The sequence below is a fragment of the Salmo trutta genome, chromosome 40 (genome assembly GCF_901001165.1).
Source record: "Salmo trutta chromosome 40, fSalTru1.1, whole genome shotgun sequence".
In the NCBI taxonomy this organism is placed as follows: Eukaryota; Metazoa; Chordata; class Actinopteri; order Salmoniformes; family Salmonidae; genus Salmo; species Salmo trutta.
In genome coordinates, this window is record NC_042996.1 from 13,401,195 (window position 1) to 13,423,986 (window position 22,792).

At 45.7% G+C, this 22,792-nt stretch overlaps 2 protein-coding genes across 5 annotated transcripts in view; one reads left to right on the forward strand and one right to left on the reverse strand.

The window, feature by feature from the left end:
* The first annotated feature begins 47 nt into the window (after positions 1-47).
* LOC115180282 (enoyl-CoA hydratase domain-containing protein 3, mitochondrial) lies at positions 48-3,116 on the forward strand. Of its 2 annotated transcripts, none has more exons than XM_029742248.1 (6): positions 48-533; positions 883-1,004; positions 1,099-1,196; positions 1,288-1,488; positions 1,550-1,728; positions 1,979-3,116. In XM_029742248.1, the coding sequence occupies exons 1-6, from the start codon at positions 397-399 to the stop codon at positions 2,076-2,078; spliced, it is 837 nt and encodes a 278-aa protein (XP_029598108.1). In that variant the 5' UTR covers positions 48-396; the 3' UTR covers positions 2,079-3,116. The 2 variants fall into 2 exon arrangements, with proteins under 2 accessions (XP_029598108.1, XP_029598107.1); XM_029742247.1 differs by having other exon boundaries at positions 225-533; positions 1,975-3,116.
* Positions 3,117-5,097: 1,981 nt separating this feature from the next.
* The window catches only part of LOC115180283 (USP6 N-terminal-like protein), an 87,605-nt gene continuing 69,910 nt past the window's right edge, over positions 5,098-22,792 (reverse strand). For all 3 annotated transcript variants that reach the window (XM_029742252.1, XM_029742250.1, XM_029742251.1), the window contains 9 exons: positions 18,046-18,153; positions 17,104-17,213; positions 16,022-16,070; positions 14,040-14,160; positions 13,429-13,523; positions 12,991-13,056; positions 11,122-11,221; positions 10,682-10,834; positions 5,098-8,070 (listed from right to left, as the gene is read on the reverse strand). In XM_029742252.1, the coding sequence (XP_029598112.1) occupies positions 6,392-8,070; positions 10,682-10,834; positions 11,122-11,221; positions 12,991-13,056; positions 13,429-13,523; positions 14,040-14,160; positions 16,022-16,070; positions 17,104-17,213; positions 18,046-18,153 (2,481 nt within the window). In that variant the 3' untranslated portion in view covers positions 5,098-6,391. The remainder of the gene's footprint in view (positions 8,071-10,681; positions 10,835-11,121; positions 11,222-12,990; positions 13,057-13,428; positions 13,524-14,039; positions 14,161-16,021; positions 16,071-17,103; positions 17,214-18,045; positions 18,154-22,792) is intronic.

A 22,792-nucleotide genomic window follows, 5' to 3' on the forward strand; every position in this document is an offset into this window, starting at 1 on the left:
CTCCATCTGGCAGGAAGGTCTTGACCAGGGGCCACTAACTGTGTCCTTATAAAACTAGTTCAGGACATTTATGTCAAGGACATCAAATAGGCGCCGATTCCTATGCGTAAATATGATATTTGAAATATGAATTCACACATTTTGATAGACAGTTTGTGATTTTGCGTTGATGCGCTTGTTACAAAACAGCTATTCTGAAATTGTTTTGTGTTATGACATAATACATGCAGTAGTTGCAATCAAAATACAGTTCGTCAATTTATAATCCATTGACCCAAAGGGAAGTATGACAATGTTTTGAGTTTTGTCACTCCGAAACAGTAGAAGGCGCTATACACCAATGGAATGTAGGTTTTCAACCGGTGACCCAAATGTTGACGCAAGGACAGTCAAAACATGACTCGAAATATGTTTTACCGAGCTGCTAATATTGTCCAACTCAGCAGGTTTACACTTCTAGCTGGGTCAAGGTTACTTTGCACGCAAACTCAAGCAGAGCCACTGACTGTCAGACAGCAAAACAATGGAATAAGGTATTCAAGTTGTCAGCAAACTAACAAAGCTAGCTAGCTCGACTATGTCAGTGTTTGATACCTGTGGTCAAAGAACCTCTGCATTGCTCGGGCGACTCTTTTGCAAAAGGTGTGCCCATGTCGCGCGCATAGCACATAAGCTGTCCATTTTGGGCACGCGCTTCCATCCCCTTTAATATAAAAACGGATCACCTGAAACGTTAAATGGTGTATCTAGCTAGTAAGCAGTATGTCCTATAGAAATCTCACCATTACACTTCAGGTGCCCAGTGCATTGCTCGGTACTGTGCACTGATTTGTGTTCCTCTTTAAATGATTGTTGCTACTGTAACTGTAATTACATGTGCAGGAGAATAACCCTGAACAACCCTAAGAAGAGGAATGCCCTGTCTCTGTCCATGCTGGAATCACTGAGAGGCAACATCCTGGCAGACATCGACAGCGACGACCTCAGAGTCATCGTCATATCAGGTAAGAAACCACCAGAGGACTGATCCGTGATCAGATGTGCCCCCCTTGGTCCCCCCTTCATAAACACTGTTGTGTTGTGTTATGTGTGTTCCAGCTAAGGGACCAGTGTTCTCCTCTGGGCATGACCTGAAGGAGCTGACGTCAGCACAGGGCAGAGATTACCACACCAAGGTGTTTCAGGCCTGCTCAGAGGTGTGGTTCACTACCGTACTGTATACAAATATACTGTACACACACACATTCTCATCTACAAACACACTCATACCTCATGTTGTTATTGAAGGTTATGACCCTGATACAAGACATTCCCGTGCCTGTGATTGCCATGGTGAATGGTGTTGCCACAGCAGCAGGATGCCAGCTTGTTGCCAGTTGTGACATTGCCGTGGTGACGGAGAAGTCCACCTTCGCCACGCCAGGGGTCAACGTGGGTCTGTTCTGCTCAACACCAGCCGTGGCAATAGGAAGAGCTGTCCCCAAGAAGGTAAACACACTCGCACACAAACACACTCTGTGTAACACTGATATATTCTGATATTTTACAGGTCGCCATGGAGATGCTGTTCACAGGAAGCCCGATCTCGGCCCAGGATGCTTTGCTGCACGGGCTGGTCAGTAAGGTGGTTCCTGAGGAGCGTCTAGAGGAGGAGACGTTAGCCATCGCACGGCGGGTCTGTCAGGCCAGCCGGCCCGTTGTAGCCCTTGGCAAGGCCACCTTCCACAGGTCTGTGTGTCTCTCCACAGATGTTTTACCACACTGTAGCACTCAACCCTTCTGCCTACCATGTATTCATTCCTTGTTTGCATTATGTTTCGATGTTTTTGTTGGGTTGAGTGGATATCCACTGATACACTTGCATGCAAAAAGACAGCAAAAGACTCCCTCATTTTTGTCTAGAAAGATAAATACTATGTACATGTGTAGTTTTATACATATTTGAATCATAATTTCATTGAATTCCTCTCCCAGACAGATGGCCCAGGGGCGGGATGCGGCCTACGCTACAGCCTCTCGTGTCATGGTGGATAACCTGGCTCTCAGAGACGGACAGGAGGGGATACAGGCCTTCATAGAGAAACGGAAGCCTGTGTGGACAAACAAAGCAGAGAAGGCCAATGACGAGTGATGTCTGCTGGGCTGGCCTACCATGGCCTGTGAGGGGTGCTCGAACCAGGGACCCTCTGCACACATCAACAACTAACACCCTCAAAGCATCGTTACCTATCGCTCCACAAAAGCCACAACTACTTCAAGGTCTCAGAGCGAGTGACGTCATCGATTTAAACGCTATTAGCGCGCACCCCGCTAACATGCTAGCCATTTCACACGAGTTACATCAGCAGCCTCTGGAATGGAGAGGGAGCCTGTGGATGGTTGAGGTGTTAAACTCGACCCCAATTGGTCCCGAACCCATCACAGAACACAAGTGCTCGAGGAGGACATTTTGAAATGAAATCCCTGTTGATTATTGTAGTGATCATCTGGTGAAGGGATACTGCAGGGCTGTCTTCATGTATGCCCTTAGGAGGGGGTGAGGTGAAAGGTCTTGGAAAGGTAGAAACTTGAGATACACCCATAGTCAAGGGACTCACACAGGACATAGATTGGGAACTTCTTGTGAGACAGAATGTAAATGTTTAAAGGGGCAATCTGCAGTTGAAACAATTAAAAAGCGGTCACCCCGCCACTGATTTGGTAAAAAGCTGATGGATGGGACTGGAGAAATGTAACCACTCTAAAATTCATAGACAGAGCTATGGATGCAAGGACTGACCGTCCATGAGATACACATGTGTTTTGAGGCTATACATTATTTACAAAGGCGTAAAACAAGCTTATATTTGTGTTGCTGATAGGGTAAGACAATAGAACTAAGCTCATGAGGAATGTATTAAGTTTTATTCTTCAAAAATCAATAGGTATATAAAGTGCATTTGAAAGTATTCAGACCCCTTGACTTTTTCCAAATTTGGTTATGTTACAGCCTTATTCTAAAATTGATTTGTTTTTTCCCCCCTCATCAATCTACACACAATACCACATAATTACACAGAAAAACAGGTTATCATTTTTTGCAATTGTATTAAAAATAAACTGAATTATGACATTTACATAAGTATTCAGACCCTTTACTCAGTACTTTATTGAAGCACCTATGGCAGCGATTACAGCCTCGAGTCTTCTTGGGTATGACGCTACAAGCTTGCCACACTTGTATTTGGGGAGTTTCTCTGGAGCAGGTTTTCATTAAGGATCTCACTGTACTTCGCTCCGTTCAGCTTTCCCTCGATCCTGACTAGTCTCCCAGTCCCTGCCGCTGTAAAACATCCCCACAGCATGATGCTGCCACCACCATTCTTCACCGTAGAGATGGTGCCAGGTTTCCTCCAGATGTGACGCTTGGCATTCATGCCAAAGAGTTCAGTCTTGGTTTCATCAGACTAGAGAATCTTGTTTCTCATGGTCTGAGTCCTTTAGGTGCCTTTTGGACAAACTCCAAGCAGGTTGTCGTGTGCCTTTTAATGAGTGTCTTCCGTCTGGCCACTCTACCATAAAGGTCTGATTGGTAGAGTGCTGCAGAGATGGTTGTCCTTCTGAAAGGTTCTTCCATCTCCACAGAGGAGCTCTGTCAGAGTGACCATCGGGTTCTTGAACACCTCCCTGACCAAGGCCCTTCTCCCCCAATTGCTCAGTTTATTTTTCTAGGATGAATCTTGGTAGTTAATCATTCGGGAGCCCACTGTGTTCTTGGGGACTTTCAACGCTGCAGACATTTTCTGGTACCCTTCCCCAGATCTGTGCCTCGACACAATCCTGTCTCGGAACTCTACGGACAATTCCTTCGACCTCATGGCTTGGTTTTTGCTTGGACATGTGTGTGCCTTTCCAAATCATGTCAAATCAATTGAATTTACCACAGGTGGAGTCCAATCAAGTTGTACAGTAGAAACATCTCAAGGATGATCAATGGAAACAGGATGCACCTGAGCTCCATTTCAAGTCTCATAGCAAAGGATCTGAATACTTGTGTAAATAAGGTATTTTTTTATGTATTTGTATACATTTGAAAACGTTTCTGAACCCGTCATTATGGGGTATTGTGTGTAGATTGATTTTAATCACTTTTAGAATAAGGCTGTAATGTAACAAAACGTGGACAAAGTCGAGGGGTCTGAATACTTTTCAAATGCACTGTATATTTCTGAATTTAAGTTAAAAACAATGTAGCATTCAAATGACCTCGAATGTATTAAACAGAAATAAAATACATTTACTAAATAACTGATGTCTGCTGATTATTTGATATTTAGACGCATTTAAACATAATAGGCCCAAATACATGAATGAGATGCAGAGGTATTGTATAATAGATCCTGTGTTTAGTTCAGCCTGCACTGGTTAAAGACAAGTTTTGTGAGAGGTTACCTGGTGGCTGTGGGATTGAGGCGTCCATTGAATGTTTAACAGTGGCTGTACTACCACCAAAGACAGTGCAACTAAAGTACAGTAATGTTCCATGGTCTATGCATTAGCACTGTACCACCACATGATGGCACCATTGTATCCCTTGAGAAGCAAAGGTCTGATGAAAGGGCAAATTGAGTGGAGTGTTCAGAATGTAACTTTTGTAATGATCTTATGGTAGCCTATTGCTATGACCAAATTCCTAGTTTTGTCCCACATAGAAAAATATTTTGGTCTCAATAAATAAGTTACAAGACAACAATGTGCTAAGTGAAAAATAACATGCAATACTCTTAGTAAAGCATGCAGGGGTCCTGGAAAACTGCCCTATATAATAATCCTTTAAGAAAAAATGGTCTGTAAAATGAAGATGAGGGTGTTGGCAGCTGCATAGGGTTGGAGGTAGCAATTCATTTTGACTGAAGTTTCTCTCCACTAGAGGGGAGTGTTTCCTCAAATATCAGCAGAGGAATACGGTTGGCACTCCTTGTCCCTTTTTCCAGTATCCGGCGTGAGCTGTGGTCCATGCATGTAGAATATGTACAAAGACACTTCACTGATGTACGAAGGGAATAGCAATAACATTCTTACAGAAATAAATCCACACACAAATATACAGACACATGATCAGAAATGCACACCCCAATTTGTTTTATTAAGTAAAGAAAAGTCTCTGAAGAATGACCTGAAACCATTTTGCAATTAATTATTTAACAAAAAGAAGGAATGACTTAGTTGCATGTTCAAATAATAACAGTGTAATTATAACTGTTTGAGAACGATAAGCATTGTATCAAAAAGTACATAGTTGAGAATCAGCAATAAAAGGGTAGGTGGTTGAACATGTATTCAAATGTGTGACGTCACACTACAAAGTAGTATGTATACGTCAGTAAGTATTGATGTGGGTATATGGAATGATTTAATATGTAAGTGCTGGTAACTGAACAGCATTGAGTCTGACTGCTGAAAATATAAGACATGAGTGGACAATTAAAGCATATTGCGGCTTCATAAGTACTTCAATGCTAGTTCCCCTCTATAGAAACCTCTTGCAGCAAGCTGACACTCTGCGGTGATGAAAATACTGTACTGTTAATATGCAATTAATGTTCATGTAAACTTTTCAGAGGGAAGTAAATCATACATTACTTCAGGGGAGAAAAGGGGTGATTTTTCTACGGACGACAAAACAGTTCACTGTTAGAGTCAATATGGGGTATAAAGCAAACACTGGCCTCGATACCCAAACATCCTGTACACACTGTGTGGGTTACACAAATGCTTTGCAATGACTAGAAATTACAGTGGTCGCTAAACTGAGCGACAGAATAATCTCAATGAAAAAATGAAAGTTGTAAAAACTGTCCTTATACAGTTGGGGTGCTTCAAAATTGAAATGATTTATTTTCGACAATGATTTTAAATCGTCACTGATCCGTAATTCTATTATTTGACATAGCTTTGTTTCTTCTCTCAGAAAAATAAGATATTCACAAGCATATAGAGTAAATTGACCTCTAAAGTAGATATTTTGGAAGTAACTCATGAAAAAATAAAGATGAAAAAAGAAAAATCGAATCACTGAGTTTCTCGTTTCAATAACTCAGTATATTAACAAAACATCATTTACTGTACATTTTCAACTCTAAAAGATATATATATACACTTTTAACTCCTGTCGTTAATGATTTAACATCCACAAAAAATCAAAGAATCAATCTTCAGTGGGTTTTTAAAGGGGATCCATATAAACGTCAAAAGCTGGTATCCTGCAGCATTCACGATGCAGTATGACTTTTAAGGTCAGAACGTCACAAACAGACCAAACTAAAACTCCTTAACTCTAGTAGGACGGCTTGTCTCTGCTGCCACAGTGTCAGCGACTAAACCTGTGTCTTTCTATCCCTCTCTCCTCCTCTCACAGCAACATGGACTCCTGCATGGTGAACGCCTCTGGTGCGTGCCTGTAGTGTGGTCCTCCGAACAGCGGGGGGAGCTGCTGCCTCATGGTGGGCTGCTGCTGCTCGTGGAACTGTGTCCTGTAGTGAGCCAGGCCGTCAGGGCCGGGGGGGAAGGTGAACTCCTGCACGGGGGACATCTGGGCCCTCTGGAAGCTGGGGGATCGGGGTACACCTCCAGGGGCACGTGTCATGTCCCCAGCTTCCTGCTGCCCCCACGGCTGCACCTCCGCTGCCCCTCCCCGGCCTGGCCCCTCAGACAGGTAGGGTTGTGTCTGCTCCCCTCTCCTGCACCCCTCGTACCTGTTGTAGTCAACAGTAGGGTACACCGGATAGGCGGCTGCAGCGGAGGTGAGCCGTGTGGGCTGACGCAGGTATGTGGAGGCGTTACTACCAGGGCTGTCCAGCTGCTGTACGCTGCGGGGGGCCAGCGGGGCTACAATGGTCCAGGGGGGCTGGGCTGAACTGGGAGGCTGCCTGTGGGTGGTGGCATAGGAGTTGTTCATGAGGGCCTTCTCCGGAGAGTGGCTGGGCCGCTGGGTGGTGACGTACGCCCTCTCCCCATACATCAGACCCATAGGTGGGGTGCCTCGGGAAGGCGGGGGGCCGTAGTGCCTGTCCTCTCCCAGTCCCCTCTGCTCAAGGCTCACACTGTACGGGGGGTAGTGGAGTGGCACCATAGCAGGCCGGCCGGGGGAGTACTGCTGGGGGGGCGTGTGGTACTGGCTCTGGCCGTTGGGGTGGACATAGGGTTTACCCCCCGCAGGGCTGTTGAGGGACAGGGCAGCAGGGATGGGGCATTTGGCCTGCCGACCCACTGGTCCTATAGAGACCATGCTCCCTTGCAGGCTGGGGGTGGGGGGTAGGGACGGCGTTTCGCTGCGTCTCATCTGCGATGGTGGCCTGTCCAGCTCCAGGACCTCCACAAAGTCCTGCTCTGCCCCCCCGGGCACGTTGTCGTACTGAGAGGCGTTGGAGCCGCGGCTGGAGCCTGGGATCAAGCCCCTGGAGCGGGGCCGGCGGTTGAACAGCAGGGTGTCATCAGGGCTGGAGGGGGCCGGGGAACCACCGCGGCTCAGCTGGATCTCCCTGGCCGCCGCTGCCTTGGCCGCCTCCAGCTTGGTCTCGGAGGGCTTGACCCAGCGCGGGGCGACGTCTTTACGAGAGCTGCTGGAGGCGGCATTGGAGTTGTGGTTGGCCGTGGCGTGGTTCTGAGGCTTCCCTCCGTCCACCACTTTTGTAGGAGGGTTGGCGTGTGGCGAGGGCGCTGGGGACGGTGTAGGTGTGGACCCTCTCTCTGGGGTAGCAAGGGGGGGGACGGAGGGCTGTTTGCAGTGGGGGTCGAGGTGGACGGAGGGCTGTTTGCAGTGAGGGTCGAGGTGGACGGAGTTCTCTCCGGACCCCCGTGATCTGGCCTCCCTCTTCTCAGCCTTGTGCTGCCGGACCAGCTTCTCCAGGGAGTCCCTGCCCGCCCGGTTGGGGGGTCGGCTGTCCTGCTGGTGCTCGGGGGAGGGGCTGGGCGCTTTTGGGGGCTCGGCCGGCTGGGCGTGGCTCTGACCATTCGCCACGTGGTTCTGGTTCACCGCCGGCTCTGGGGGAAGCTGCCCAAGAAGCTTCTTGGGATACTCGTCCTCTTTACCTGCACAGATACAACAGACAGAGTGGTTAGAGCACCTGGAGGGAGAACACAAAAACGGCAAAGGCATGTTTTCAAACGATGAATATTAAAAAAGGGCAATATGGATTCATGCAACATCACTGCCGACAGGGGGTGAAAATAAAGAGAGAATTACATTCACCACAACACTGAATAATCACGTCTCCACAGGCGAGAAGCCAACCAAGGACATAACAAAATACACATCTGAAATATATCTGATATTAAAATGCCAGAGTGCGAGCCAGAGGCGTCCAATTAAGAAGTGCCATTCAAAAGTGTAGACTGAAATAATGTTTTCACTCAGTTCCATTAAAATGTACTTAGCTGCAGCAGCAGGCCGACTTCAAAAGGTCAGAGTGAAATGAGCTAACGGACTGTCTTTAAAGACTTTAGAGGCACTTGTAAGGGGGTAAAGTAGGAAACATGGCTGAGTTTGCGCTTAAGGACAAAAACCATAAATATATCAACTCCATGCAGTTTTAAACTATTACTTGATTACTATATTATTATTATTATTATTATTACTACATAATCGGATCTACCAGTGTCATGAAAAGAAAGTACAGTACAGGTGACACAGATATACAGAGAAACAGACAGTGAAGGTGTGACACTGGATGCGTTGGGCTCTGGTAGGAACAGTGTGTCCACAATCACCATAGAAACCAGGAGACACGAGCTGGAGAAGAGGAAGTGATGTGACAGGACCAGGAAGTGTTGTCTATTTCCTAACCAACAGAGGATGTCTCCTGAAGGTTTGATAAGGTCTCAAACGTTACAACGTAAATGTTCCAGTTCCCCTACTGTTAGGTTATTTTATTTGTAATTTTTTATTTAGAGTTTGAACCAGGAAGTGCTGTCACTGACTGTTATTGAATCCACAAACTCAAGTGGCTCTCCATTGTGTAAGAAAGTGTCCCATTTTCCTGTCCTTAGACTGAATGGGTGAAAACAATATGTAGAAACTCTGCCTGTAAGTCACAGCATCCATCACTCCTACACAGCTTCCTGTCCTTCTCCACTATAACTTAAAACCACTGATCTGAAAAACCTGGATAAGGGAAATAATGGCTCTTAGGTTGGGGATAAAGGAAAGGAGACAAGAAGTCGGAAGCCATTCAAATGTATTGGGACCCAGCAGAGATTGTGCTTTATTGCTTTCACCCACCCAGTCTTCTCAGTTTGGACTCAGGAGAGGAAGCCACTTGAGAGTATTGAGGATTCACCCAGGAAATATGTGTTCACTGATACAGGTGCTTAAGGGTTGCCAAGTTAAGGGTAGGATGCAGTCTCCACCCCACAATCAAACGTAAACACAGACAACAACCTATTCAAACCTTTGTTTAGCCTCTTGTTAAAAACCTCATCCAGCAATTTAACTGTCAAAGTTGGAAGAGTTCTGGGTTGAAGATGAGCTCCGAGTGCTGCAGTCGAACAAAAAGTCTCCGCTGTTGGATGATACTTATTATCCTGACACCAGGAAGAGAAAATACTTCTCTCACTGTGTGTGTGTGTGGTAGGATGCCACAGTACATTAGGACATTTGGAGGTTAAGCCATTATGTAGTCTACAATGTTGAGTCAAAGCTTTAGGCAATATGTATCTTACTAACTGTAAAGTACTGACTTAAAGTATCTTACTAACTGTAAAGTATTGACTTAAAGTATCTTACTAACTGAAAGTACTGACTTAAAGTATCTTACTAACTGTAAAGTACTGACTTAATAAGATACTTTAACTGTAAAGTACTGACTTAAAGTATCTTATTAACTGTAAAGTACTGAATTAAAGTATCTTACTAACTGTAAAGTATTGACTTAAAGTATCCTACTAACTGTAAAGTAGGAGTTAAATGGTTACTACTGTATTGATAATGACTATCTGCAGTACCTCGCTAAAAGCAGGCAGAGACAAAGTGTGTGGGAGTTACAGAGAAGGACAATCCCTCCACTACAAGACTCCAAGGTTGCTTTACCAATAGCAGCCTGGCCTGAGGTGCAGTAGCTACTGCACAAGGTTGCGGTAACATTGTGAGAATGTTCTGTAAGAAAACCCCAGGGCTGCTGGGTAGACAGGCAACAGACAGATGGAAAACGGAGGGACAGACAGAGGGAGGGAGGGATGGACAGATGATGAAACGGGAACACCAGTCAGGATAGCCCACCGGTTACTGTCGTAGCAGGGGATGTGGCCCCCACTCCCACCCACACTTTTGTAGGCTGGGCCGAACCATTGGGAGAAGAGGGAGAAGAGGCAGATTAAGCAAGAGACAGAAAGCAAGATGAGACACAGACTGCTGTCACTAATTACTACTACCACTGGTAATACTACTACACAGTAGCCAGCAGGAGAGCTGTGTGTGTGTGTGTGTGTGTGTGTGTGAACTGTAACTGTGTGGTTGAGGGTGAATGTAAGTGAAGTAACATATGCAGGGTGATACATCCGTGTGTGTGTGTGTGTGTGTGTGTGTGTGTGTGTGTTGACATTTTGAGCTTGTATGTGGCAGTTGCCTAATCTGTGTGTGTGGGACAAATGTATAGCCTACTGTAATCTGTGTGTGTATAAGATGTGTTGGTGGGCAGAAGGCTACCTGGTGCGGCCAGCTCCAGTTTGGACCTCCTTAGCTCCACCATGTTGTTCTGCAGCTGCTCAATCACAAAGTCATCCTCAAAGAAGAAGTCCTTGGCCAGAGTCACCTGCAGAAACTCAACCAGGTCCTCCATAGACAGCTTCAACAGGTGCTCTGCAAACACACACACACACACACACACACACACACACACACACACACACACACACACACACACACACACACACACACACACACACACACGGTGTGAGAACACTTTCTCCTGTGCAGTTTGAGGACAGTCACAGATCTTAGAGGTTAGCGGACGTGGTTCAGTGAACATGATGAGCAACTTTGCCTGAGACCTGAAGCTGGGGCTTTAGTTCAGCGGGCTAAAACAGTCTGGTGGTCACAGACAACCACGTGGTCACAATAGCACAGTCCTACTGTTCTGGTCTTACTCTTGTGCAGTTTGAGGACCGTGTAGGACATGGCGGTCAGAACTCTCTCCCCCTCCAGGATATAGATGTCCCAGATCCGCAGGGTCAGAGTGAAGGGGGTCTGAGGGAGAGATTGGAAGAGAGAGAGAGAGAGATTGGAAGAGAGAGAGAGCGAGAGAGAGAGAGAGAGAGAGAGAGAGAGATTGGAAGAGAGAGAGAGAGAGAGAGAAAGAGAGAGAGAGAGAGGGAGGAGGAAAGATAATGAAGGAGAGAGAACGAGATAGGGAGAGAGAAGGAGCCAGAATGGAGGAGAAATAAATATATTTTCATAATATAACACTTTCTTTAGCCCAACACCCGCAGTAGGCATGGTGTGATAACGACTGTTGCTTTACAAAGACATATTTAGAAAAGCTGCAGGCCTAAAGGATACAGAGGGAATGGGATGTGATTCAGCCACTCACCCTGTGTAACATTCTGATACAGAGGGAAGGGGATGTGATTCAGCCACTCACCCTGTCTAACATTCTGATACAGAGGGAAGGGGATGTGATTCAGCCACTCACCCTGTCTAACATTCTGATACAGAGGGAAGGGGATGTGATTCAGCCACTCACCCTGTCTAACATTCTGATACAGAGGGAAGGGGATGTGATTCAGCCACTCACCCTGTCTAACATTCTGATACAGAGGGAAGGGGATGTGATTCAGCCACTCACCCTGTCTAACATTCTGATACAGAGGGAAGGGGATGTGATTCAGCCACTCACCCTGTCTAACATTCTGATACAGAGGGAAGGGGATGTGATTCAGCCACTCACCCTGTCTAACATTCTGATACAGAGGGAATGGGATGTGATTCAGCCACTCACCCTGTCTAACATTCTGATACAGAGGGAAGGGGATGTGATTCAGCCACTCACCCTGTCTAACATTCTGATACAGAGGGAAGGGGATGTGATTCAGCCACTCACCCTGTGTAACATTCTGATACAGAGGGAAGGGGATGTGATTCAGCCACTCACCCTGTCTAACATTCTGATACAGAGGGAAGGGGATGTGATTCAGCCACTCACCCTGTCTAACATTCTGGTACAGAGGGAAGGGGATGTGATTCAGCCACTCACCCTGTCTAACATTCTGATACAGAGGGAAGGGGATGTGATTCAGCCACTCACCCTGTCTAACATTCTGATACAGAGGGAAGGGGATGTGATTCAGCCACTCACCCTGTCTAACATTCTGATACAGAGGGAAGGGGATGTGATTCAGCCACTCACCCTGTCTAACATTCTGATACAGAGGGAAGGGGATGTGATTCAGCCACTCACCCTGTCTAACATTCTGATACAGAGGGAAGGGGATGTGATTCAGCCACTCACCCTGTCTAACATTCTGATACAGAGGGAAGGGGATGTGATTCAGCCACTCACCCTGTCTAACATTCTGATACAGAGGGAATGGGATGTGATTCAGCCACTCACCCTGTCTAACATTCTGATACAGAGGGAAGGGGATGTGATTCAGCCACTCACCCTGTCTAACATTCTGATACAGAGGGAAGGGGATGTGATTCAGCCACTCACCCTGTCTAACATTCTGATACAGAGGGAAGGGGATGTGATTCAGCCACTCACCCTGTCTAACATTCTGATACAGAGGGAAGGGGATGTGATTCAGTCACTCACCCTGTCTAACATTCTGATACAGAGGGAATGGGATGTGATTCAGCCACTCACCCTGTGTAACATTCTGATACAGAGGGAAGGGGATGTGATTCAGCCACTCACCCTGTCTAACATTCTGATAGAGGGAAGGGGATGTGATTCAGCCACTCACCCTGTCTAACATTCTGATACAGAGCGAAGGGGATGTGATTCAGCCACTCACCCTGTCCAGGAAACACTGGAAGAACCACTTCATAGTGTACAGGCTGGTGAACACCTCCTGTGTGTCCTGAAACAGAGGTCAATGAGCCATTACCCCTCCGTGTTCGTGTGTGTGTACGTTCGTGCGTGCGTATTAAAAAATGGCAGTGGCCTTGGTTTAACAACAGTGGTGAATCCCCCAATGTGCCCAAGGCCCCATATTAAAAGCAGAATAAAAGCCATGTTTGTCTGTGTGTGTGTGTGTGTGTGTGTGCATGGTGGTGTGTGTAGACATGGCATTTCTCTCTCATTCCACCACCTTTTAATCTCAACACATCAAAGGCTGCTGCTGTGGCACTCAACTCAGTCCCCCATACCAGCTGGCTTAGGGCTGTCATTTATATACCACTACCCCCTCCCCAGGCTGTGTGTGTGTGTGCGCGCGCTCTGCGGGCCTCACCAGGTGTGACTTCAGTTTGGGCATCATCTTCTTGAGGATGCGGTCATGGTGCTCCTGGAAGCGCATCAGCTTGGGGAAGCCGGGGATAAAAAACCCTAGAGGGGAGGAGGGACGGAGATCACAGAGCATTTTATCAAATGGAGGAAATGAGTCTGGTGGTTCTCATTGTGTGTGGGTCTGAATGGAAGGGACGTGAGATTGGGTGAGCTCTAAAGAAGTTGTAAGGGAGGGTTCTCTAGAAAATGTGTTTCTTCACATTTTATGGGGCCCAGAAGAGACAGCCTAAGTCCTTGAAAGGTATGTGGGAGTGGGTGTGTATACAGTGTGTGAGTGTTTATATTCTATCCATAGGGCACCTTCCTGTGTCAGTGGGGTCATGTTGGCCTTAAGGAATGTTTGGAGTAAAAGACCAGAGCTAACTATCCTATGTGGTCCAGGGCATGGCTGTTCATGCCTACTTAGTGCCTGGTCTAGTATGCTACCCCTGAATTGACTTGTATCCTATATGGTGAAATGTATGGCATGGCTTAGGCTTGGGTTTTGCGTGGGCTATTGCATGACGGTCTAACGCTTCTATAGGATGTTACACAGTGTGTAGTGTGTGTGTTTACCATGCATGGCGTGTTTCTGTCCAGACAGCAGTTTGACCAGAGCCCAGAAGGCATCCTCTTCATTCATATAGATGAGCAACAGAGCAGTGATCTGACTCATGCCCTGGCAGTACCCCACCTCCTACACACACACACACACACACACACACACACACACACACACACACACACACACACACACACACTTTTATAATGTATAGACAAACATACAGTTGAAGTCGGAAGTTTACATACACCTTAGCCAAATACATTTAAACTCAGTTTTCACAATTCCTGGCATTTAATCCTAGTAAAAATTCCCTGTTTTAGGTCAGTTAGGATCACCACTTTATTTTAAGAATGTGAAATGTCAGAATAATAGTAGAGAGAATGATTTATTTCAGCTTTAATTTCTTTCATCACATTCCCAGTGGGTCAGAAGTTTACATACACTCAATTATTATTTGGTAGCATTGCCTTTAAATTTGTTTAACTTGGGTCAAACATTTCAGGAAGCCTTCCACAAGCTTCCCACAATAAGTTGGGTGAATTTTGGCCCATTCCTCCTGACAGAGCTGGTGTAACTGAGTCAGGTTTGTAGGCCTCCTTGCTCACGTATGCTTTTTCAGTTCTGCCCACAAATTTTCTATGGGATTGAGGTCAGGGCTTTGTGATGGCCACTCCAATACCTTGACTTTGTTGTTCTTAAGCCATTTTGCCACAACTTTGGAAGTATGCTTGGGGTCATTGTCCATTTGGAAGACCAATATATCCACATAATTTTCCTACCTCATGATGCCATCTATTTTGTGAAGTGCACCAGTCCCTCCTGCAGCAAAGCACCCCCACAACATGATGCTGCCACCCCCGTGCTTCACGGTTGGGATGGTGTTCTTCAGCTTGCAAGCGTCCCCCTTTTTCCTCCAAACATAACGATGGTCATTATGGCCAAACAGTTATATTTTTGTTTCATCAGACCAGAGGACATTTCTCCAAAAAGTATGATCTTTGTCCCCATGTGCAGTTGCAAACCGAAGTCTGTCTTGTTTATGGCGGTTTTGGAGCAGTGGCTTCTTCCTTGCAGAGTGGCGTTTCAGGTTATGAAGATATAGGACTCGTTTTACTGTGGATATAGATACTTTTGTACCTGTTTCCTCCAGTATCTTCACAAGGTCCTTTGCTGTTATTCTGGGATTGATTTGCACTTTTCGCACCAAAGTACGTTCATCTCTAGGAGACAGAACGCGTCTCCTTCCTGAGCGGTATGACGGCTATGTGGTCCCATGGTGTTTATACTTGCGTACTATTGTTTGTACAGATGAACGTGGTACCTTCAGGCGTTTGGAAATTGCTCCCAAGGATGAACCAGACTTGTGGAGGTCTACTATTTATTTTCTGAGGTCTTGGCTGATTTCTTTTGATTTTCCCATGATGTCAAGCAAAGAGTCACTGAGTTTGAAGGTAGGCCTTGAAATACATCCACAGGTACACCTCCAATTGACTCAAATGATGTCAATTAGCCTACCATTTTCCAAGCTGTTTAATGGTACAGTCAACTTAGTGTATGTAATCTTCTGATACAGTGAATTATAAGTGAAATATTCTGTCTGTAACCAATTGTTGGAAAATTACTTGTGTCATGCACAAAGTAGATGTCCTAACCGACTTGCCAAAACTATAGTTTGTTAACAAGAAATTTGTGGAGTGGTTGAAAAACGAGTTTTAATGACTCCAAACTAAGTGTATGTAAACTTCTGACTTCAACTGTACATACAAAACTGCACACAAACTCACTTTTCTATTTCTACACAGGAACAGAAAAGGTTGGTGGATGGAGAGAACGGGGGAGGATGATCAGGAGGAGCTGGATGAGGGGGAAAAAGAAGGACGAGGGAGAGGAGAAGGAAGAGGCTGTAGAAAATAGTTGATTGAGAAAAGGAGAGGTCGAGTAAAGAAAAGAGGTGTCGGGGGATTCATTCTGGAACGTGTGTAGTGTGACTCACCGTGTTGTACATGGAGTAGGCTGTTAGGACGTGGAACAGAGCCTGCTGCCTGAAAACAACAACAAACAGTCAACCTACTAATATAATGACATCATCTGATGGAAGTGCAGGTTAACTAACAGGAACACCTCAGGAGCTTCCCAATTGATCCCAAAAGGGGAACTCAGGTTGCTTTTTTATTTAACCAGGTTAGTCTCCTTGAGATACATTCTATTTTTCAAGAGAGACCTGGTCTTCTCTCATCATTCAAATGCTCTAATAGTTGTACCGTCTTCCAAATGAGATGAACAAATGCATTAGTGATTTTTACTTCCTATATTTGGCCAGTAATGGCAACCTTTCTGTTGAGGTAGTTGGAAGTTTTATGCTTTCATGGTCAGTATTGAGGCAATGCGTTTAGTTCCTGTGAGGCTGTGGCTGCCAGGTCCATGTTGCTCTCTGACTCTGCAGGTCACAGTGTTTATTTCCCAGGGGCCCCTGGTTCTGGCTCTCTCCATGACGTCATCAAGCAGAAGTAAAAACCCAGAAAAGGGACGTGTGTCCTCTGACTTCCTTATAGGGAAATGTCAATGTCAGCCACCATTATGACAGAAAGCGGTATGGCCAGATAGATGCGCATCATGGCCCAGGCTACGACCAGGGTTTTATCCTAGTCAGGGCACATGGTCAACAAAAACTCCAGGCCCTAATTAAGGGTACTATTCTGTAGTAACTAAGTGTGGATGATGTACTTCTCATCATGTTGAATATGAGATACTGACTTGACGTCATAGCGGGTCATGAACATGATGTGGTTCTTGTGTGTGTGTGTGTGTGTGTGTGTGTGTGTGTGTGTGTGTGTGTGTGTGTGTGTGTGTGTACAGTTGGAGGGAGATACTGACTTGACGTCATAGCGGGTCATGAACATAATGTGGTTCTTGTGTGTGTGTGTGTGTGTGTGTGTGTGTGTGTGTGTGTGTGTGTGTGTGTGTACAGTTGGAGGGAGATACTGACTTGACGTCGTAGCGGGTCATGAACATAATGTGGTCCCTGTGGTGTGTGTGTGTGTGTGTGTGTGTGTACAGTTGGAGAGAGATACTGACTTGACGTCGTAGCGGGTCATGAACATGATGTGGTCCCTGTAGGTTCGGTTCACATCCAGGTCAATCTGACGGATGTCAGGAGACAGACCCCGAGCCCTGTGCTTCAGCTTCTACACACAGGAAACACAACAACACAGGGTCACTGAGGGAGTGTGTGTGTGAGTGAGTGAGAGTTTGTGAAAGTGAAATACAAAGGAATAAAACGACTTATCCATCCCGCAAATGTTTTAGTTATAATGAAGCTTAGTTGTGACTAAAGAGACAGTATTCCAGTGCTGACACACACACACACACACACCACCTTCCCCTCCACACACACACACACACACACACCACCTTCCCCTCCACACACACACACACACACACACACACACACCACCTTCCCCTCCACACACATCCATCTCCCCTCGTAATAATGGTATTCCAGTGCTGACACACACACACACACACACACACACACACACACACACACACACACACACACACACACACACACCACCTCCCCCCGTAATAATGGTATTCCAGTGCTGACACACACACACACACACACACACACCACCTTCCCCTCCACACACATCCATCTCCCCCGTAATAATGGTATTCCAGTGCTGACACACACACCACCTTCCCCTCCACACACATCCATCTCCCCCGTAATAATGGTATTCCAGTGCTGACACACACACCACCTTCCCCTCCAACAACACATTCATCTCCCCCCTAATAATGGATAAGGCGCTGAAATCTAATAAATCCAGGGCTTGCCGGCCTGGTTATGAATGTTAATGAGGCCTGGGCTATAATGAAGCTGGCTGAGTGGAGAGGGACAGTAGGAGAGTCAGTGTGAATGTGTATAGTTCCTACATGACTTTGCCCGGGGAGAAAGGAGGGAGGATGTTCGTCCTATGCTGTGAGCTCTTGGCTCGTGTTTCCATAACGTACCTCGTAGAAGTCTTTCTTCTCCTCCTTTATTTTGGGAACGTCGAGGAGCAGACACCACACCTCTCCTCGGAGCTGTAGGGGAATTCCCTTATAGATCCTTCTCACCAGCTGGAGGGAGACATGGATACGGGGAAAAGGACATTCTTAGTGTAACATCAAAGAGACCATGCTTCACCTTTCAACCACACCCCCTAGCCCTAACGCTCAAGGTTCAACGTGCCTTTTTGCCCAATCAAATTTGAGCTCCACAACCGAACAGTTTTCATGATGAATTGATAGTATGAATAATCTGACTCACATTCAGCATTAAGGGGGTACAGCAACCACCAAGAAAACAGCAACCACCAAGAAAACATCAATCAAATGTTACTCAAGTGGATAGTATGAGAGGACAGGTATGTGTGTGAGGACAGGTATGTGTGTGTGTGTGTGTGAGGACAGGTATGTGTGTGTGTGTGTGTGTGTGTGTGTGTGTGTGTGAGGACAGGTATGTGTGTGTGTGTGTGTGTGTGTGTGTGTGAGGACAGGTATGTGTGTGTGTGTGTGTGTGTGTGTGTGTGTGTGAGGACAGGTATGTGTGTGTGTGTGTGAGGACAGGTATGTGTGTGTGTGTGAGAGGACAGGTATGTGTGTGTGTGTGAGAGGACAGGTGTGTGTGTGTGTGTGTGAGAGGACAGGTATGTGTGTGTGTGTGTGTGTGTGAGGACAGGTATGTGTGTGTGTGTGTGTGTGAGAGGACAGGTATGTGTGTGTGTGAGAGGACAGGTATGTGTGTGTGTGTGTGTGTGTGAGAGGACAGGTATGTGTGTGTGTGAGGACAGGTATGTGTGTGTGTGTGAGGACAGGTATGTGTGTGTGTTGTTTTCCAGGGTCACACACAGACAAAAGTATGTGGACACGTGCTCTTTGAACATCTCATTCCAAAATCAAAGCTATTAATATGAAGTTGGTCCCCCCTTTTCTGTTATAACAGCCTCCACTCTTCTGGGAAGGCTTTCCACTAGCTGTTGGAACATTGCTGCAGGGACTTGCTTCCATTCAGCCACAAGAGCATTAGAGAGGTCGGGCACTGATGTTGTTGGATGATTAGGCCTGGCTTGCAGTTGATGTCAGGGCTCTGTGCAGGCCAGTCAAGTTCTTCTACACAGATCGACAAACCATTTCTGTATGGACCTCGCTTTGTGCACGGGGGCATTGTCATGCTGAAACAGAAAAGAGCCTTCCCCAAACTGTTGCCATAAAGTTGGAAGCACAGAATCGGGGGGGGCCTAGCCCAAACCATGAAAAACAGCCCCGGACCATTATTCCTCCTCCACTAAACTTTACAGTTGGCACTATGCATTGGGGCAGGTAGCGTTCTCCTGGCATCCACCAAACCCAGATTGGTCCGTCGGACTGCCAGATGGTGAAGCGTGATTCATCACTCCAGAGAACGCGTTTCCACTGCTCCAGAGTCCAATGGCGGCGAGCTTTACACCACTTCCAGCCAACGCTTGGCATTGCGCATGGTGATCTAAAGCTTGTGTGCGGCTGCTCGGCCATGGAAACTTTGCTTCCAGAGGCAGTTTGGAACTCAGTAGTGAGTGTTGCAACCAATGTTCCGTCAAGTTTCTTGGGGCACTGAGCAAATTTCTGGTCTGCTGAGCGGAAACTTGAAAATGTTGTGCAACTTCCAGCTCGTGTTTACTGTGAATACTGATGCTGTACCCTCCTTTAAGTTAGTTATAACAGTGGCCAAGTAGACTACTGTGGCTATTTGATCATAATATAGGCGTACCAGAGTGGCCTACCATCAAAAACAATGGAGAAAATGCATCCCATAACATTTTAACATGGAAATGGCTGTTCTATGATTCAGCCTACAATAGCAGCTTTTCAAAGACGCCTAGAAATGTACACGTTTTGTGCTCTGTAGGATGCAATCACTCCCCTATTGCTGACTACAAATGTTCTATAACTGGGCTAATAACTCACTAACTAGCAAAGGATATGAACAAAATGTGCACACGTGGCTACATGCAGCTCTCACTTTGATCTCAAAACAAGTGCATCTACTCACGACCGCTCATGCTATAAACACTGTCCAGTTCAAAGTAAATGGCACAGATACATATATGGCAATTGTCTATTTGCATATAGGCCTACTGCAGCTCTGATTGTTTATGCTGCACCGGTCTGTGTAGAGTACGGGTTGAGCAGTGCGTGTCAACGCAATAGAATTCTACTCCAATGCGTTCTGCCTACAACAATCTCTTGCATGATTTGTTGTGTTTCGGTATGCTACATTGAAAGTGGTTAATATTGTGTTGATTTGATCACAGTAAAGGTAAACATTGATAGTGTTAACAGGCAAAATTAGAACACAGGCCACCAACCTTTGAGGTCAGATCGATTTCTGAGGCAAAATGCAAGCCAAGATCTACCAATCAGATTTTTTTTATTACATGACTTAAAAACATAAGCCTGTGCAACATTAACCAATTAAAAACAGTACTGTAGCAATGAGGTAAAAACAGTACCATAGAAATATAGGCCTAATACATTATCAACGCATATTGGCTTTGCTTGAATTGCACTGCCAATTAATTGTTGTTCGGGTCATTTTGTAAAATTGTAATTCAAAATGTGAGGAAGGCTATATGATCACACTGGTAATATATCCGTTGTTGTATTTCTTGTGAGGCACAGCTGAGTGAGCATTTAAATAATTTGCTTTATTTTTATTTTACTGGGCTGATGGTGCCTGCATTTGATGGTCAGTCTCAGCGGAGGGAGAGAGCAGCAGACGGAGCGTCCGCCTCTCAACAGCCCTCTGCTCTCCCATTCCTCCACTGACCCTGACCAAAAAGGGTGGGGAAACTCGAGTCGCACCGCATTATTTCTGCCTCATGCACACATTCATGTTGTTACTCCTATGAACAGAGAAAGTGAAATATTCCTGGATATTAAAAAAGACCCAAGCCGCTAATAATAACAACAACATTTACATTTTAGTCATTTAGCAGACGCTCTTATCCAGAGCGACTTACAGTAGTGAATGCATACATTTCATAAATTCTTTTCCCCCATACTGGTCCCCCGTGGGAAACGAACCCACAACCCTGGCGTTGCAAACACCATGCTCTACCAACTGAGCCACACGGGACCAACAACGCAAGCCTATAGGATTCACTTTCCTACTCATTCATTACTGCTGCAGTGCTTGTTGCAGCGCTGAGTGGAAATAGGAAGAACGTGCATTTTATGGCTTATAAAAGTGTTGAATACAAAGTTGACAGAGCTGAGAATGAATTCATGTTAAAATTCTCTCATAAAAACAGCAGCTCTTTGCTGTATTTGTTGAGTCTCTCTCTAGTCATGGTTTTAAACGTTTTGAAATCTCACATTATCAACTTTTCTGTAGCTTTCTTTAATACCTGCTACGTTACTGCAGACACAGTCTTCTGAGCCATCTGATTGGCCAGCGGGAGGCCTATAGTGCACTTGATTTGCTCTCCAGGCCCGCCAGACACATGAAATGGTTCAAAATGGCAACAGTTTGCCTACCTGGCGAGCAGGGCAACTACCGCCAACATCCCGAGACGATAAAACAATAAAACAAAATAGGAACAAGGCTTTATCGTTGGTTTTTTTACAGTAATGTTTGACGATCGACTAGGAATGCCTTGGAGATCAACCAGTCAGTGAACACTGCTCTTGAAAGTTTAGTGAAGATCAATCTCATGCTTCTCTCGGTGGGCTGATAATTCTGCACGGTAGTCCCGGTGTGCAGTGCACATCTTAGAGGAAACATTGGCTGCAACCGAGGCCAGACGATTTTTACTCACTGCGCGCTTTAGCACTCTGCGGTCCCGTTCTGTGAGCTTGTGTGATCTACCACTTCGGGGCTGAGCCGTTGTTGCTCCTAGACGTTTCCACTTCACAATAACAGCACAGTTGACCGGGGCAGCTCTAGCAGGACAGAAATTTAACGAACTGACTTGTTGGAAAGGTGGCATCCTATGACTGTGCCATGTTGAAAGTCACTGGCTCTTCAGTAAGGCCATTTTATTGCCAATGTTTGTCTATAGAGATTGCATGGCTGTGTGGTCGATTTTATTCACCTGTCAGTCAAGCAATGGAGGTGGCTAAAATAGCCTAATTTGAAGCGCTATCCACATACTTTTATAGTGTCATACATACACACACACACACACATACATACATACATACATACATACATACATACATAGTGAGGGAAAAAAGTATTTGATCCACTGCTGATTTTGTACGTTTGCCCACTGAAAAAGAAATGATCAGTCTATAATTTTAATGGTAGGTTTATTTGAACAGTGAGAGACAGAATAACAACAAAATAATCCAGAAAAACGCATGTCAATACTGTTATAAATTACACACACACACACACACACACACACACACACACATATATGGTGTTGCAATCTACTGCAGAGATAGCCTGCAGAGTTCTGTCCTACTATCCAGGTCTGTACCCAAACAATGAACTTCTACTTTTAAAAATCCATCTCTCTAAAAACAAGTCTCTCACCGTTGCCGCCTGCTATAGACCACCCTCTGCCCCCAGCTGTGCTCTGGATACCATATGTGAACTGATTGCCCCCCCATCTATCTTCAGAGCTCGTGCTGCTAGGTGACCTAAACTGGGACATGCTTAACACCCCAGCCATCCTACAATCTAAGCTTGATGCCCTCAATCTCACAAATTATCAATGAACCTACCAGGTAC

Bases quoted from the DNA above. Each gene is read 5' to 3' on its own strand.
- LOC115180282 (XM_029742247.1), top strand. From the start codon at position 397: ATGACTCGAAATATGTTTTACCGAGCTGCTAATATTGTCCAACTCAGC. The intron at 1,005-1,098 runs GTAAGAAACCAC...TGTGTGTTCCAG, and splicing joins CAGAGTCATCGTCATATCAG to CTAAGGGACCAGTGTTCTCC. The intron at 1,489-1,549 runs GTAAACACACTC...GATATTTTACAG, and splicing joins GAAGAGCTGTCCCCAAGAAG to GTCGCCATGGAGATGCTGTT.